Below are 19,289 nucleotides of genomic sequence, written 5' to 3'. Positions count from 1 at the left end.
GATAGCGCGGCCCGCCGAACTCTGGCTTGATGCGTCGGTTGCGCGATTTATGTGCCATGCGTCGTGCCTGATGATTTACATTCTGTTTCGCAGTTAGTGATGGGTGCAGTAGGACTAATAAACTTTAGCAGGTCTCGAACAAGTGATCCAAAGGCACCAATTGATATGTAGACTGTGAATTTTCGGGAAAATCCTAGGTTTCGCCGTACTCCGGGTTTTTACAGTAGCGGTCAGAACAAGTTTTACTCGGCGCGTGCGGAACTGGATTAAAGATTAACGGACTCGAAGAAATTTAACGGAAGTTAACGAATCCTTTAACATTTTTTAAAGTTAACTTAAAAGTTAATCCGTTAACCAAAATGTTAACTTCGTTAATTAACGATTAACGGATTAACGAGTTAATGCCCAGCTATGGTAATTAGGTACCTATAAGTATCTTGTTAGGTGTAAAAGACTATTTAACTAATCATCACTGTGCTACACCTTATAAAACAAAGTCGCCAAATATTATTTTTCATTGCAAGAGTTCTTGTATTTATAGGTGATACTAGTGATACTACCTAATTGAGAATCTTTAATGCTTATTTACGTATAGTAGCGCTTGATTACGTAAATATAATAGTGACTTAGTGGAGGGTGACTAATAAGCCATTATGCGTGGATGCACGACCCCATGACCCCCCCCCCCCTCCCTGGAGCCTAATTTGGCCATATAAATAGACCACGTGACCCCCCCTGGGCACGAAGCTGGATCCGCGCTTGTGAGCCATGTCCTAAAATCATGACTATCAGATGTTTACAAATAAGTACATCAAGTAAACAGTAGTGCAGTATTAGTAAGGGAAAATAGCAGAAAGACACAATTGATTAATCCCGGAGGGATCTAAGCATTTACAACTATTTGGATACCAAACTTGATAAATTATAGATTTTTTTCCAGGAAGTCAGAAATTTCATACAAAACAAGATAGATAGAAGGCGCTAAACGTCACCTCAAGACGTGTGTACATAAGGAAAGGCATGAGTGAAGGATTTGCGAGATCCGGCGTGGCTTCCGTAGCTCAATTGGTTAAGAGCAATGCACGGATTGCAGAAGATGCGGGTTCAAGTCCCGGCGAAAGCGACAATTTTTTCCTTTAATATAAAAATGTTTGGAATCGTTAGCAGACGTTTCTGCTTGTTAAAAAAAAATTAAACAGCTTTTGGTAAAAAAAATATAATAAATTAATTATTCGCATTAGTCTCATTTCTTTTGAATATGATTTGTATTGAAATATCCCACAGAATAGTAAAACATTTACCTATTCAAATCACATGAGTAGAGCCTGAGTAGCTAACAACTTTCGGAACAACCCTCGTATAGCAAAATAATGTTTGGTGGAATTGTACCTCTTATAATAGATCTACAAAAAAAGTCCGTGATGGCATTTGTCTACCTTTTATGGATAACTTACTATCCTATCACCATTTTAATTATTTAAATTTAATATCTGTGCGTGGCCGGGGCGGGCCGCTAGTACCATACTTACCAGATAAACACAACATTTCGGATATATTATGATATGAGTCAATAGCGAACTTTGAAACATTTAGGTATAAAACCTTCAATGTATTAAGAGGAAATTATATCAAGCAGGAACGTCTGCGAGCATTACAAATATTGCGAGATTGCGACCTTTTGGAACCAGCTCGACCGCTCTGACCAATTGAGCCACGGAGGCGTACCATGTGGTACAAATAGTCTTTTATATCCTGTATAACAATTCCATCACAAAATTAAATTCAGTTGGATGAACTCAAGCATACATTCTCAATTATAAGGTTATATTTGTTATTACTTGTAGGTATGCAACAACAATCGAACTTGTTTCGATCACAACACGGTACATAATAATATCTTTATTGTTGTTTAAAAAAAATCTTTCAGGTATTCTCAATTTTGAAGTGGTTTACTAGATATATACCTAGTTGACGAAATGTGTGAGTAATTAATGATTCGTTGATTAAATGATTACCTATCCATCTCTCTGAACTTAAAGATTTATATCAATTATGTGTCAAAATCTAAATGTGGTTCTCCCAAGCCTCCCTAATAACAAAACTTGTGAAATGCATATACTCATCCTTGACTTCTTTATGAATTAGATAATGTATTGAAAAGGGATGGATATATGCTAGTTATTTCTCTTTTTGGTAGGTGGTCAGTAGGTTCTTGTTTTTCTAGGGATGTTACTTTGTCGATTTGATTATCGATAAAATACACACTTATGTTTTCACCTTAAAAATAATATAAACTTGATACATATAAAAGTAACGAAAACATACAATACCTATCTATTATAAATATTTCATTAGGATTATTATGGCTTTCTTGGCTAACCAATCTAACCATACCTACGGATTGCAAATAAATGGTTTGTTTATGTACTTAATACATACATAACCGCTCATTATTCTTCTCTTACTAAGGCCCATATCACATTATCATATATATTTCATCATAGATGTGTATGTCTCCCTTCTTCTTTAACGCGAAGAAAAAGGACGGCATGTTGTCTGTGATCATGTGATTTTTATGATAGTGCAATATCGGCCTAAATAGTATGTGTAAAAAATACGAGTATATGAGAAATCAATACATTCTTCTCTTCTCTTTATGCAAAGACCTAAGTAAAATACTTTTATTTAGCATCTATCTCATGTGAAGTCCACCACTCAGAATCTATACTTACCTCAATAATATCTTCTCTACCAAATGGAAAATAAAACAAACGGCAGTGTAGGTGACATAATTTATTATTTCAATAGTTTCAACTATTTTTAGTTTCTTTTAATCATCTATGAGAATATCTGGAAAAACTAAAAAATATTAATGGTTGAGTTCGCTAGACCTATTACATTACCAGGTCCGTGATGCCTACCAATAAACATTCATGTCCTTTTTATTGAATGAATGTCGATAGGGTTATCCCTGACGTCGATAAAATTACACAATTTACACATCACTATGATATAAACATAACCTAAAAGTAGTTTGAAGAAATATCGAAAAAACATGAATAAAACTATGCAGAATTTAATACGGCATTAGTTATATATAAACTATCAATGTCGTTTTTTATGTTCCGTTTAGATCCTACAAATAATATTATCGTTAATTGAACGAAATTCACTAATGAAAGGTTAATGTTCTTGGCAGTTTTCTTTTCACCGTGTACGTGAATTACAGTCCTTAATCACACAGGCCACAGTCACATAAGGAACTTGAACACATCACAAATAGTAACATAGCAGGTTAATCAACTATCTATTAGGAATAAACACAATATAATTAAAAATCGGCCAGATGACCGCCGAGATATTTGACTTAATATAATACGACTATGTACAGTTGTCAAAGGTGGACACCGACTGTGAAAGCTAAACACATATTTAATTTAGCCGTATTGTAACTACTAAAAGGCAACCAAAAGGCAACCACTTGGCAATCGTTTAGTGACCACCTTCGGGAAAACGAAAGAAGTTCCGGATTTTTGTCGCATTCGCTCATTACAAAACGTAATAATGTGTTGTGAGTAAGATTCATGTCACCATGCTCATAATTTAGGATGGCTTCCATGCTTTAGTTATACTTCCGTGGATTCTCCATATCTAAGGGCCAGTTGCATCAACCACATTTTGACAGACACATCATCGTCACGCAGCAGACGTCGCCTAAAGGTACTAAAGGTACTTAAGGCTCTTTACGTTTTAGGTGATTACAGCCGGGTTCACACAGAGCTCTGTGTGAATCCAGCTATTAAGGTCCTTTCTAGCCACAATCCCAATATAAGTTCTGATACAATCGTTATTTTTGCACCTGAAGCATAATAAGTATCCTTTAGGTATGAAACACCACAAATAAAATTCGGGGGCTTTTACTGTACCTACATTTGACATTTTTCATGAAGGTCCCCAATAGTCTGTGTAATCAGATATTAAGATCTTCATCTTAGAATACTTCGGTATAGGTTAAACTGCGAAGTGCGAACATGCAATTTAAGATCTCGAGCCGAAATAAGAAGAAGACAAATAGTACAGTAACTTTGTCGCCTGAAAGTATGGGACAAAGTTTATAATTTTTTCTAACTTTGCAAATTTTTGCAATATTTTAGACTTCACTCGTCAGACGACGTCTCTGTCTCTTAGGTACGAGTAGGTACTCCTTAGTGATCCGAGCTGTATGCGGCCGAGCGTTATCTTATCTTGCATAAACCAAACAAGAAGTCATCGCTGATATAACCCGCAAATGGAACCACATGATTGACCAGGCTTTCCTCTATGTATCGGCCGGCAGTCAAACCGCCCGCATTCGGCCTGGTACCTGGCCGTGTGATAAATACGATGTCCGACTGTCCGTCTTCGCTTCCAAAGAAATAGCTAGCCCAGACCATTACCGATCAGGCACCACCATCATCAGGCAACACGTTCCTCGATGCAGAATTGAAAACCTGCCGTCCATGCCTTCGTTAGACTTGTATCCGTCCGTCATTGCTGAGTAAAGTTATCCTGCACTCGTCGGATCAAAGTACGGGCCGCCATTGCTCGAGGGTCAAACCTTTATGTTCCTGAGCGAAGACACGTCGTGTAATTCGGTGGTCAGTGGTGAGTTTTGGACCATTTGCAGATCTGTGGGCGGTCCATTTCTTTTCCTTTCCATCCATCCAGTCCATCGGCTGACACAAACATTGCGGGTCTTTCAAAGCTTTTGCTGGACCTGAACAGCGTTCAGTCGACCATTTGTTAGAGAGGTAACAACGGTAAATCGGTCATCTCTCTCTGAAGTACAGCAAGTTCTGCCTGTTTTGGGTCTTCTGGAGAGCGTATGGCTATCTTGGAATCTCGTGAACACACGATGAACTGAAGACTTCGAGAGTCTATAAATATAAACTTTGAAAGCGTAATTTCGTAAACTGTTGGGTCTACAGAGGCAATTTTAGTAGTATCATTTAGTAGCAAATTTATTCTATTTAAAAAACGTCCTAATAAAGGTTTTTCAAAACCTAGTCCTTTAATAGCCGAAATTTGAAAAAGAAACGATTTTTCCGCGGTTTCGTCGATTTTTGACAAAGAACAGTTGCGTTCGGCGCTGGAGGTCATAAACTTGGATTATTCATAAGGCCAACATCATAATTGAATAAACAAGTCTGCAGTAAATCAGAACTACAGGATTTGACGCATACTACAGATGTAAGGTAAGATGGTTGACAGTGGATCACTCAATTTTTCAGAGGCCATATCTCACATATTTACATTTGTGTGGACTCATTTATTTAAGATTTATTGTGTTGTGGTTTAAAAGCTGTATTATGAGCCATGTCGGGTCACTAACGCTTAAAAAAAAGGATTTTGATCCACTGTGCAACAGGGGGTGTGAACAATGAATATACCAGTGGTCCACAGTGGACCAAAGAGAATCATATCAGAAAGACAAGGGGAAAAATAATGAAACAGAACATGTATTCATTTTTATTAAAATAGTCAATACTAAATATCAAAACCTAGTAACATAGGTGTACTGACCATCTAACTAAAAAATCCAATTTCTATGAATTTCCAGTTTTGTCCATCACAAGCTGTCAACAGCCATACAATAAAAAAAAAAAATATTTCTTGTTATCTAACTTAAACTTTATTTAACCGCCTTCCAAATCTCAAAGGAAGGGGTTATCAAGTCGTCTGTATGTTTTTTTTTTTTTTAATGTTTGTTCCTCGATATCTCCGTCGTTACTAGACCGATTTTGAAAATTTTTTTTTTTGATTGAATGTATATGCATACAGATTGGTCCCATTTTTCTCAGAACCCAGTTCTGATGATGGAATCCTGGAGAAATCGAAGGAACTCCTCAAATCTGAAAGGCATACATATGGTGATTTTTGTGTTTTTAAAGGAACAGCATGCATTTACGTACGGAACAGTGACATTTGGTGCAGTGGAACTACTGATGATGGTCAGAATGGAATTCCTCAAATCTGAACGGCACACTTATAGTGACTTTGGTATTTTTATAAGAACAGCATGCACTTACGTCCAGAACAGTGATATTTGGTGCAGTGGAATTGCTGATGATGGTCAGAACGGAACTCCTTAAATCTGAACGGCACACTTTTGGTGACTTTGGTATTTTTATAAGAACAGCATGCACTTACGTCCAGAACAGTGACATTTGGTGCAGTGGAACTGCTGATGAAGAGTGAGCCGCCCCTGGTTAGAGTGTGTGTGTGTGGATTGAGTGAGCACCTTCCGAAAATAAAAAAAAATATGCTGATCATTTAGTAAAAGTTCTAAAACAATTGTAAAACGAATCTCTGAATTTGTAAAAAGATAAATCAAAAGATACAGCCATTAACATGTGCTCACTCAGTTCTCACAAACTACCAACGAAAACAGTGAATATATTCATCTAACATATAATATTTATATACTAACATTTAGTAAAAAATAGGTCAACCTACCTCTATAAATATTAGATCACCTAGTGACGTATTAAATTTTTTACAAATAGTTTCTTATGCTCACTCAATCCACACACTTTTGAAAAGCCGAATTTTGATAAAAAACATAAGATTTAGACCGCTATTATATGTGTATAGTTTAGTAAAAGTGAAATGGGAATTTGTAAAATACAAAACGAACCACTAACGTGTCAGGTTTTTTTATAATAAATTTTTGTAAGTGCTCACTCAGTCCACACGTTTTGAGAAAGTTAAAAATGTAAATATCTTACGATTTGTAGCACCTAAGACACTCGAAAGTACTTCAACATTTAGTAAAAATTTTTACTAAATATCCACCATCTAATATTTTATATTCGTTGTCTGGTTTTAAAGATATTCAGACATAACTTTTCTCATACAAATGTATCAAGCAGGGTGACCACACTATGTCGGCTCCTGATTTTCCCCACCTTCCCATTGTCATATTGAGATTGGGGAGTTTCGTTCAATTTTGATAATAGTTTACCGGATTTGTAAGTGGGAGCGAGAAAAGAATAACTATTTCTCGCTCCCACTTACAAATCCGGTACGCTCATCTGTTAGCGCGATTAGATTACCAGGTTCTGGTTTCTTACTAGTGAAGTATTATATTCTTTGTTTCTTACCAATTATCATTCATGTCCTTTTTAATGCATGCATGTCGATATGGTTATTATCCTGACGTCGATAAAAATTACACAATACACATCATCACTAGGCCAACAACATAACCTAAAAACAGTTTGCAGATGGATAATTAATATGGTATTAGTTTAATATTATCAAAATTAAACGAACGAAACTCCCCAATCTCAATATGACAATGGGAAGGTGGGGAAAATCAGGAGCCGACATAGTGTGGTCACCCTACTTGATACATTTGTATGAGAAAAGTTATGTCTGAATATCTTTAAAACCAGACAACGAATATAAAATATTAGATGGTGGATATTTAGTAAAAATTTTTACTAAATGTTGAAGTACTTTCGAGTGTCTTAGGTGCTACAAATCGTAAGATATTTACATTTTTAACTTTCTCAAAACGTGTGGACTGAGTGAGCACTTACAAAAATTTATTATAAAAAAACCTGACACGTTAGTGGTTCGTTTTGTATTTTACAAATTCCCATTTCACTTTTACTAAACTATACACATATAATAGCGGTCTAAATCTTATGTTTTTTATCAAAATTCGGCTTTTCAAAAGTGTGTGGATTGAGTGAGCATAAGAAACTATTTGTAAAAAATTTAATACGTCACTAGGTGATCTAATATTTATAGAGGTAGGTTGGCCTATTTTTTACTAAATGTTAGTATATAAATATTATATGTTAAATGAATATATTCACTGTTTTCGTTGGTAGTTTGTGAGAACTGAGTGAGCACATGTTAATGGCTGTATCTTTTGATTTATCTTTTTACAAATTCAGAGATTCGTTTTACAATTGTTTTAGAACTTTTACTAAATGATCAGCATATTTTTTTTTATTTTCGGAAGGTGCTCACTCAATCCACACACACACGGTTAGAGTTCCGTTCTGATAATCATTCTCATCTGTAAGTACTTCAGAATCATCCAGATTTCAAAATTGGTTCAGAAATGACGGAGATATCGAATAACAAACATTAAAAAATATACAGACGTATTGATAACATAATCCAACATTCATCACCAGAACCCCAAAGGAAGGCGGTTTTTTTTTCTTAAAAATTATAATGTAAGAAAATTAGACCAATAATTATTATGCGTATATAAATAATTAACTACTCAAAATGCTTTTATGAGATCAATATTTCTGAAATGAACATTTCTGACCTTACAACATAAGTAGGGAACATACCCAAACTACGTGACCATATTTGTGCCGTTTTTTGACCCCCTCCCCCCCTGCGTGACCAAGCGTAGTATATGCCGAGATTCCCCCCCCCCCTCCCTGTAGTTGTCACGTAGTATTTATAAATGAAGTTTTAAATAATTTTTTGCAGAAAGTTGTTAATAGATATTCGCAAAAAAACCGCACCTCTCAATCGTTTTCGTTCAAGCGATTATAGCCCTTATATTATACAAGGAAAAGTATGACTATGTGGCCTTATTTGAAAGGTAATCTAACGCTCTATTGGAAAATGCCATATAATTCATGACATTATTCACAAAAAATTAAAATTTTCAGGAAAAAGGATTCAGGTTTAAAAAAAAATTATCAAAGACAATAAAATCAACAAATATCGAAAAAAATTACTTAAAACTAAACTTAAAATCTAGTGTTTTCTCCCTCTGGCCCTTCGTGTAGCTTCCAGGCAATCAGTTATGGACCTTTAATCAGTGTTACGATCCGTTTTTGAGGAATGTTATCCCACTCCTCAATAACTGCGGCTTCCAGCTCATCGAGGGTGGCTGGAGCACGATCCCGCAACCAAACAAGCCGTTTTAACTCATCCCAGAGATGCTCGATGGGGTCCAGGTCGGGACTCGTTGCTGGCCACTCCATTACGGTACATTCCGACCTCATGCAGGGATTCTCGCACTGTCAAGGCACGAGCCGCTCCCGTTTCTGACTGTTTTTTCGGTGCAGACTGGTGTAAACTGCTCTCCTTGACTCCTGTACACCCTCTTGCGTCCGTCGTTTGTGTAAATGAACCCCCTCGTCTCATCGGGGAATAAAACTTTCCTCCATTGCTGAAACGTCCAAACCTCGCGAAAATTCCTTCTGGCAATTCGATGGCTTAAATTGGGGGCCCCTGCCAGCTCTTCGGGGTAACATTTTCTTCTGATCGTGGAGACACTCACTGCAGTTCTTCGAGTTGTCCTAAGCAGTATCTGCAGCTCAGCAGCGGTTCGAAAGCGGTTCCGCAAAGAGGCCGATACAAATGTACCGGTCCTCTCTAGCGGTGGTGCAGCGTCTTCTCCCAGATTCAGGCCTCCTAATGTAGCCACAGATCTCCAGGAACCGCAGCAAGCCTCGTCGCACCCGGAAACGGCTTATGCATAGGCGTTCAGCAACTTGCTACTGCCGTAGTCCGTTTTAACCGGCCGTCCAGAGTGGGGTGCCAGAGCTATATGCTTGCAGGGTGGAAGTGAAATATGCATAAGACGCGAGTTGGCACAGTGGCTGTTTCGTACAGACTGGGTAGAAAGCGGCGCACTCCGCACCCTGAGCCGCTCACGAAATGTTGTCCCCTTGTCGCTCCGTGCGAGCGGCCGTTTTCGGGGACCCATATAGTGAGTTGGCGAGTCACCGCCTGCCTATTTTGTCATGTTTTATAACATATGAGCAAGGCAGGTGCCATAGTATTTCCGATAGTACCGGTTACCAATCCACCAGCAACTCAACCTAATAGCCCGGTTTCCATTTGTACCATTTTCTTACAATAGTTCTACATTAACCAGGGCTTGTCCTTGGGTGCATTACTATAGTGCAGACAGGGATAATCGCCGGTTAGTGTCACATTACTTTTTAAATTAAACTGTCTTAAAGGGCCTCTGCGCTGTTGGCTTCGGCCCCACGCACGCCTCCCAAAAGTCCGGGACCCCATGGTCCCGAGAACTGGAAAAGACATACAAATAATAATAAAAAGTGACAGCCAGCAATGTCAATTGACGTTCGGGTAGCCGTAAAATAGTCGGTCAAAACCGTTTTAAAGGGTACCCATACGGTCCCTGTTGGGTAATGCTGATCATAAAAATAATGACCAACTTGAAACCCTACTCTCTTTTGAAATATTTGTCGACGCATGTTGCACAATCTACATATACTTAAACAAAAATAATAAAAATCGGGTAGAACTTACGATAATTCTACCAACTTAAATATGATGAATAATGCAGTGTAGGCTTACTTCTGTTCACCTCTTATCATTCTTCACAACCATGTCACATATACTTTATTTTTACTTAATACTAATGAATGATTTTAGTAACACCATACGAATCATTATCAAAACTGTATTTCGAAAATAAAATAAAAAACGGTACAACTATCATAAGCCAAAAACGTACTTATATATTGATATTGTGTCGTGTACACTCGACTTATTTCCAATATAGCCCAAAAAAGGTTGGCAACTCCTTGTTTATCATATGCCGGTCTTGCCTTTTCATCTTTTATGCCTTTATAGGACTTTGCTTTGCAACACAAAACAAGTAGAAAGCACTAAAAGATTAACATAACATTATACAATAATTAGGACACTTAATACGCGGAGCCCTTACCGAGTGACAGCTTCTATTTGTTTGTTAAGTTACATATTTCAGAACATAAAACTAGAAATTGAGCGCGTTTTGAGTTGATTAATAGTACTAGTCAGATAGAACGGTTATTAAATGACTACGTTACATACAAGATATACAAATATTCCGACTGCTTTTATTTTACTTAAATTTTTTGCGGAACCATGTTGAACTCGATGTTCGAGTTCGAAACACGAATCAAGTTTACAGTTAACTAGTCTTCGTCCTAGGGATATCTATTGAAGACCAATGGATTAAGGATGAAAAACTGCTATACCTCCGGAGGTGTGAGAGGCGTAGATATATAAACACAAAAGTTATAGTCAATAGACGGTCTTTCCGGGTAGACGGTCTTTTCCACAGTGACCTTAGTTAAGAAACTTTGATTTTAAATTTTTAATTTTACCCCCCAAAAAATTTAAATTAGAAAATTAAATTTTCTAATTTAAATTAAATGTCCGTCTTTGGGTCACAAGTTAACATATGTGTGTTAAATTTAAAGTGAATCAGTTCAGTAGTTTTGGAGAAAATTGTCTGTGACAGGCGGACAGACAGACGCATGAGTGATCCTATGAAGGTTCCGTTTTTCTTTTTGAGGTACGGAACCCTAAAAATGCCCACACTTGCCACACATGACTCGCAGATGACCACAGGTACAGGAAAATAATTTTTCAGATTTCACTCGAAATAATCTTACGTGTACTGTAATAATAACTATCGCCGTCATTGCGGAGTCTGTTATGTGTGCCACTATAGCGGGTAATGCGCCCACTAGATCGACTAAGATACAGGATGTCACCGGTCATAAGCGCACCCGACGTCATGGAAATGTAACGAAGGCACATAACACAATAGATGCGAGTTTGATAGATGTAATTTCGACAAAGGTACAGACAAGTTAGATTCCCTTAGGCCGCGTAAGTAACCGCCAGTTCGTTACGAACAGTTGTGATCGAAAAAAAAACTTTTGTAGGTATGATGCCAGTTACGTTACGATCGAAGAGTTTTATTTAATCCGTTGTAGGAAACTTGTAGCAGGTGCAAAACAGTAGGTAGGTCAGGTTTGTTAGGTATCTTTAGATGCCCGAAGCACATAAAATCTAGAAATAATGAGCCTTGGGCTCCGTCGAAATAGTTGTTTCGAAAAATACAATCACCTCTAGTTTCGTACAAATAATAAAATCTATTGGATCGGAACTATACTTTCGTAAAAGTACTAAAAATCTTCTTTGGCAACTATACTCGCCACGGGAAATCGAGTCCAAAAAAAAAACCGGCCAAGTGCGATTCGGACTCGCCCACCGAGGGTTCCGTACAAACTTTCTTTCAAACTACCTAGTAAAAATAATCTCATATTTTCATATAACTCTAATGACTTGACTAGAAGACAAAAGTATAGGCACTAATGAGTATTATAGTGTATAGCGCCATCTCCCGGTCAATTTGCTAACTAATTTGCGCGACCTGGTTTTTCAGGGATAATTCTTTATAATGTTAACCGATTTAAACAGTTTTTACTTTATTGGACAGAAGATGGTTTACGTAACATCTCGTATTAATTTGAAGTACGATATACATCCGTAAGGGTGGGTAAATTGAAAGTAAAAATCTGAAAAGTTTTTTGTGAATTAAAAAAAAGTATTCAAAATACAAACACGATTATATTTTTCCTGTAATATATAGCATAAAACCAATGTTAACTAAAATTTTCATAAGTTTTCGTTGGTAAACTTCGGAGATAAGGGGGACGGACGGTATTTTTTTTTTAAATTTTCCTTCAAAATTCTTTTTTTTTCCACAACAAAAAAATTATGAAAAATAGCTTATTTATGTTCAATTTGAGCTCTTTCCAACGATACCACACTTGACCTAGTAACTTGAAATTTACAGTTTGCCCCCGTTTCATTTTGGCCATTTTCTACAATTAGAGGACACAGTTCAGATAAGAAAGCACATCAAATATTTTATATTTTATGTTGTGTAGGTAAATTACATATTTAATGATATTGAGATTCATATTATCTTTTTCTTCTGTGACAATTTGATATGTTTTCTCTGAAGAAGAACGACGTATTATTAAGCAATAATAAAATTTATTGAAATTAATTTCCATAGAGTACCTAGTCTGTTCATATTCTTTGATGAATACTTTTGCATGTTAAATTGTATCTTGTTATTTAATGCATGTTAGTTATAAGATGTAATGTTTTGAAAAGAAGTTGCCCGCCGAGTTTCTTGCCGGTCCCATAGTGGATACCCCCCTCCCAACTGAGGGGGGACTGAAATCTTCTCGAGGCTGAGGCGTAGGGTTAGAGCCGGCGTAGCTTTATTTGACGTTCATATGCGCATTGTAATATGCCTACTTGAAAAATAAATATTTCATTTTCATTTTCATTAAAATTAATATATTAAAAAAAAAAACTTTCTATTTGTAGAGGTTTACAATGTTCACAACTATTCCAAATTTCAAGTTGATAGCATTAGTAGTTCTCGAGATATTTAGGAACGTGACAGACAGACGGACAGAGTCGCACCATAAGGGTTCCTGTTGTACCTTTTTGGTACGGAACCCTAAAAACTACGACAGATACGTCAATGTCATAGCCGTCAATGTCACTTATGTCACTGTCAAAATACTATTCAGGATTCGTCAACCTTTTAAATAAATACATTCTTTATAGCATATAGGAAACCCAACATATAAAGTTATACGTGTGATCTTAGATTAATAACACCAGAATCACCAGATAGTGTTTGCGAACATCCTAGTGCAGCCATGCCAAGTGTGACTTTTTATCGCACTTATGTGATTGTATCCGAACGGCCCTCGCAGTTCTAAAAACATCTCCCGAAAAAATAAATTAATTTGCGAGTAATATTGTAGTTTGTGTCGAGAATGGATGTTATAACATAACATATAATAAAAATAAACCGCCTGATATTACATTCCACGCGAAAGTATAGAGTTTAATGTGATATTTTTACGAAATTGTAAATACTAAAATTGAAATTTTTGTTGTTCGCCATTTCTTATAAATGTTGCCAGTCCAATGATTTTTTTTTCCGCCAAATGATGTTTAAAATATAAGTTACAAGAATTTTATAATAGGTTTTTTTTGTAATTTAAAGAAATACATTTTAAAATGAAAAAATATTGTCCTAAGTTTTTACAAAGACATAAATTTTGTTGTTTTATCGAAATTCTTATTCTAGCTAAGTATTATAGCATAGGTAATGTTTCTTCATTTTAGATTTCCGACTAATCTGCTTCTGTCTGTGCAACGTACGAATGTCATGGTACTCTTATTTCAGTCAGTCTCTCAGTACTCACTCAGTACAAGAAGTACTGAAATTGACTGAACTAGCATGAGAAATGCGAACATTTCCGGAAAAATACGAAGGAAAAGCTTTTCGTACTACTACAACTTTCGACATTTTCACAATTTTATTTCATGTGTAAATATCGCGCTAATAATCAATGTTAATAAATTAAAAGTAAATGTGTTTACACATGAATGCCTGTACGTGGGAGCTAGAAAAGAATATTTCTTTCTCGCTCCCACTTACAGGATAGTAATTGTATGACTTTGGTGCGGCAGGGTCCTCGTACGGTCATGTGTTAGCACTATAATAACTCTCCCAATTTGTAGATGTTAAAAACAAATTAATAGCATAAGTAGAACAGTTCTTAAGATATTTAGAAATGTTACAGACAGACAGACGGACAGAGTTGCACCATATCAAAACGGGTCCTGCTGTACCCGGTAACTTCAGATACTTAATAGGTAACCAAACAGAAATTTATTTGTATAAGCAATTATGCACTCAATATGTATATTTTTAAAATAAATTCATTTCAACCATTACTTCCAACATTTCCATGGAGCACACACTAAAAATTATTTAGTAGGAACTAATTACATATTATAATTATAACCAAGTACATCGACTTTGTAAAAATCCCAACTTCGAGCGATTTTTCTCTGGCAACATTTTTTATATGCATGTAAGTAAGTAAGTAAGTAAATATTCTTTATTGCACCATTTTACATGTTATAAGTATACAGAATGTTTAGTGAGAGTATAACTAGGTAACAACAGGCGGTCTTATCGCTAAAAAGCGATCTCTTCCAGACAACCTTAGGGTAGCTGGAAAAACGGAACAGAAACAAAAGTTAACAGGCAGTGCAAGAACAAAAAATATAGAGAAAAACCAACACAAACACACATACATATATACCGAATACATAAATAAATATACCTTACATACACATAATACATACATACATATACATACATATATACATAAATACAATAAATAAAAATGGCAACTTAAGATAGAGATAGATAGTATAATTTAAGCTGATTTTTGAAAAAAGCATGTGTGCATGTTAAGCATGTGTGCGTGGGGTGAGCGTAAAACAGGCGCGTTCCACGCACACATCGATCGGGTTTTGGCTTCATAGTTGGCCGATGAGTTCTATGGAAACTACTATTCTATCTATGTGTAATATTTCTATGCGGCGTGTGATTAAATTCGTGACTGGTGATGCGTGGTTGATGTTTTCTCCCCTGTTGTGTGTGTGTTTTTTTTTTGTTTTAAATCTTATCGGTATAATTAGTGACAACGTCCGCCACAAATTATGAATCTTGGCCATTGGTATTTAGATTAGGGGTATTTGTGACAAGGCAGAAATCACCACGGAGCACAATAAAATATTTTTTTTAATTTTTTTTTTATACTACGTCGGTGGCAAACAAGTATACGGTCCGCCTGATGTAAAGCGGTCACCGTAACCTATGGACGCCTGCAACTCAAACAGTGTCACATGCGCGTTGCCATCCCATTAGAAACTTGTACACTCCCTTTTGCTGTGTTAAGTACACAGCAAAAAGGAGTGTACAAGTTCCAAGGAGGGTTCGGGTTGCCGACGACTCAAAGGACAATAGACGGAACAAGTTAGTTCCGTAAGTCCTCCCGTCATCAGCACACCGCACCCTTGTTGAGCTCTGGCAGCCTTACTCACCGGCAGGAACACAACACTATGAGTAGGGTCTAGTGCTATTTGGCTGCGGTCTTCTGTAAGGCGGAGGTACTTCCCCAGTTGGGCTCTGCTCTAGATTCGAGCGAGACGATATCCGCTGTGCTGATTCGAGCGAGACGATATAAAAAATTATAGAAATATTAAAAAATGAATGTAAATTGATGAAAGTGACAACCATAAAACGCGATGTACACAATTTCGTTAATAAGTCAAGTGTACAGTATATTAAAAAAATATATCACAATGTCTGAGGTTTTCTTATCCGTAAAATAATGTACCAAACGTTATTAACACCTGAAGTGATACAAGCGCAAAACCAACTTTGCAACAAAAAATCATGGAAAATATTTTTTTTATTCGGGCGTCCTAGTATTTATGTAAATAAGTAAGTACTATTAATTATTAAAATCAAAGGATTGAAATTAACAATAAATAAATTATCTTTGCGCGTGCTTTTATAAAAAAAGATTATACTAACCTACAAACATTTTCTTGCAGTGGCAACATCGTAGTAGATTTTTTGGACTTGAATTCGCGTTTGGAGTATAGTTTGGTACGAACCGGTGGTTACGTAAGCGGCCGAATAGGTTATATTTACTTTGGCATTATTTCAGATAACTTATTTAATAATTAGGCACTTCCCGTTTTGATATCTTGTATTACTTGTGTGTTCTTTTCTGTGGGCAATCTAATATGCCCGTATTAGACTTAATTTAATATCTATATAGTGTGATTATAGTATTTTTTCTACTCCCGTGTTGTTATTTGTCATTTACCGTGTCGTGCATAGATCGTTAAAACCCTACATAAAAGATGCCCGCCCCCGCCCGGCGATATAGCTCTTAAAGCTTTGTTAGGAAGCCTTTAAGGCTGCTTTAAAAAAAAACGTCAAAAGAATGTAAAATTGATAGTTTTAGTCGGTGAAATACTACACTTTCCGTTATCCAATAGATTTATTTAATTCAAGTTCCAGTTAGAGCATCTTATTATCTTGATTTTTATAAGACTGGATTTTTGAAAACTAACTCACTAAATTAAAAATGAATTTTTCTCTAATAGACGTTTAGAAAAACGCACGTATAGAGCTGAATCAGTCGATCTTATTTGTAAAATTTGGACAATTTTGAATATTAAAACGGGTAAATTTATAATTTGTATATCCTGTACCACAATCATTTCAGACTAGATTTTTATTTTAAGTTTTTGAAAAAGAGTAAACTAGCCTAAGGCGAATTCAATTTTTTTCAGAAATTACCTAAAATTAAGTGACAATTTCTTTGAAAATCTACATCACATCGAAGTAAGTTTTATACTAAATTAATCTGCAACGTTTACTTAAATTGCTGTTATGCCTTAGTGATTATAAATTGCTATTATTGATTTTTGCCAATTTTTTGAAAACGAGCCTTCACCGGTACAATTATTACCACTTTTGGACATTTTCTCATATTTTGTTAGACCAAGTAGAAAAACGGGACTTAATCGCGTAAAACTTACGTTTACTTACGGTTACGTAAGTCCCGTTTTAATTTAATAATATGAGTGAAGATCGTGTTAGTTTAAATCAATATATCAAGTAGAAAAAGTCCTATAATGTGATATATATTTATAAACTACTCGCAAAGCCCTTTAATTTGATACCACACACGGTATGATCGAGCGCTTGGCTGCGGTTTCACTATTTTTAACACGAAAGCCCTCAGCGGGCCGCGGGGCGCCGGCCGGGGGCAGGTGGCGGCGCGGGGGAGTGCGAGCGACAGGCTGAGTGCAGAAACATAGCAGAGGACAAGTCAAAATACTTATAGGAAACAGTGCGAATTTCACGAAAGTTATTCTAGAAAACTATTTTCCCCTCACTAGCTCGGAAACACGTGTTTTGTCCTTTAATACCAGCGGGTAAAAACGCATTTTATCCACTAGTGGGTAAAGTAATTTGACCTTGAATAAAGTCAAATTGACTGCTTTAAAATTGATAAAAGTAGGTTAATCTAGTAATAAAGATGATTTACCACCTGTGGAACTACTGGAAGCAGTGATAAACGCATTTTTTGCGTTGTAGTTTCCTCGCTATAGTGAGGGGAAAAGTTTTGTGTTACACTCGGGTGCAAATGTATTTTACTTCTCGTGTGTTAAAAAACTCGCAAGTTCAGGATTCTATTCTCGAACCACTCGCTTCGCTCGTGGTTCAACTATAGAATCCTTTCACTTGCTCGTTTTTCAATTCCTTACTCGGCGTTAAAATACAACTTTGCCCCCTTGTATAACAAATAACTATTAAAAGTAAGTGCATGGTCGTGGAAAAAGTATTGTATGTATAGTATTTTATGCAACAGGCGTTTAAAGGAGGTCAAAAAAGACGAGTGGCGTGGGTAACAATTTGAGGCGAAGCCGAAAATTGTTATTAAGACGCCACGAGTATTTTTTGACTCAGTTAAACATCGTTGCATTCTACGGCCATGCACTTAATTTTCTAGAATAACTCTCGTGAATTTCACATTGTTTTCTTTATTTTGACGCGTCGGCTTCCCCTCTGTTCCTGCACTCAACCTGTCGCTCGTACTCCCCCGCGCCGCCGCCAGCCCCCAGTCGGCTCCCCGCGCACCCACGCTATATCCATTAAAGGCTGCCTAACAATGTGTTAAAGGCTGTAACGTATGCGGGGCTGCCATCTTTTATGTAGGGAATCAAATATCTATGCACGACACTGTAAATGACGAATACGGCACGGGAGTAGGAAAAGATTTTTCTCTGTAAAATTAAAAAATGAAAGGCTTTTTTCAAATATATATTTTTCATACCCAGAAAATATTGCCGGTTATATGTATAAGTCACACCATGTTATGTTAACCATTGTTACCTATCTACTTGATTTTAGAGTTTCATTTGCCTTCGCACTATTGTCAAACCGTTAATTTCTTCCGGCTGATCGGACTATGGTTATAAATTAAGTATATTGTAATACTTGTAATGATATGTAATTTTTTTCAAGGAATATTTTGGTTTTTGGAAGCATATGAGAATGATTACATTGGAGCCAGTTACACTGTATACTACCACTACAGAGTTCGAAGAAGAAACATCAACAAAATCATAGAGCATAAAGAGATTAATAAAATAACTTAATAAACATGTTCAAATGCCAGTGGATTTTCAATGATTTGTTTAGATATACTTTAAAGTTAAAATGTTGAGTTCTGTTTTGGCCTTCTCCTAACACTTTAGATTTGTTTGATTAGTTACTAAAATATATCTAGTACGATTAAAATACTTAGTACATTTTGTTACTATGTAGTGCGACTAGTGCGAGAAGTATGTCATTACTTCACTCGTTCCGAGTATCGCCCCAAAACGTAAATGTTTGTTTATGTTTATGGCACACAATGAAATAAATCTATTGTGTTGGATGAATATCAAAATCGAAAATATGCATGCCAAAATGCTTCGATGTCAATGCGAAAATTGAGGTAATATATTTGTAGTTTTTTTCGCAATTTTATTAA

The 19,289-nt window shown here is 36.3% G+C and overlaps 1 protein-coding gene across 1 annotated transcript; it reads left to right on the top strand.

The window, feature by feature from the left end:
- The first annotated feature begins 1,852 nt into the window (after window positions 1-1,852).
- On the top strand, window positions 1,853-18,925 carry LOC125232611. Its single transcript, XM_048138349.1, has 3 exons — window positions 1,853-1,980; window positions 11,420-11,631; window positions 18,779-18,925. The coding sequence occupies exons 1-3, from the start codon at window positions 1,977-1,979 to the stop codon at window positions 18,881-18,883; spliced, it is 321 nt and encodes a 106-aa protein (XP_047994306.1). The 5' UTR covers window positions 1,853-1,976; the 3' UTR covers window positions 18,884-18,925.
- The last annotated feature ends 364 nt before the right edge of the window (window positions 18,926-19,289 follow it).

The sequence above is a fragment of the Leguminivora glycinivorella genome, chromosome 1 (genome assembly GCF_023078275.1).
Source record: "Leguminivora glycinivorella isolate SPB_JAAS2020 chromosome 1, LegGlyc_1.1, whole genome shotgun sequence".
Lineage (NCBI taxonomy): Eukaryota > Metazoa > Arthropoda > Insecta > Lepidoptera > Tortricidae > Leguminivora > Leguminivora glycinivorella.
This window is presented reverse-complemented; position numbering and strand designations above follow the sequence as displayed.

Bases quoted from the DNA above. Each gene is read 5' to 3' on its own strand.
- LOC125232611 (XM_048138349.1), top strand. The intron at 11,632-18,778 runs GTACAGACAAGT...ATTTTTTTCAAG, and splicing joins TAGATGTAATTTCGACAAAG to GAATATTTTGGTTTTTGGAA.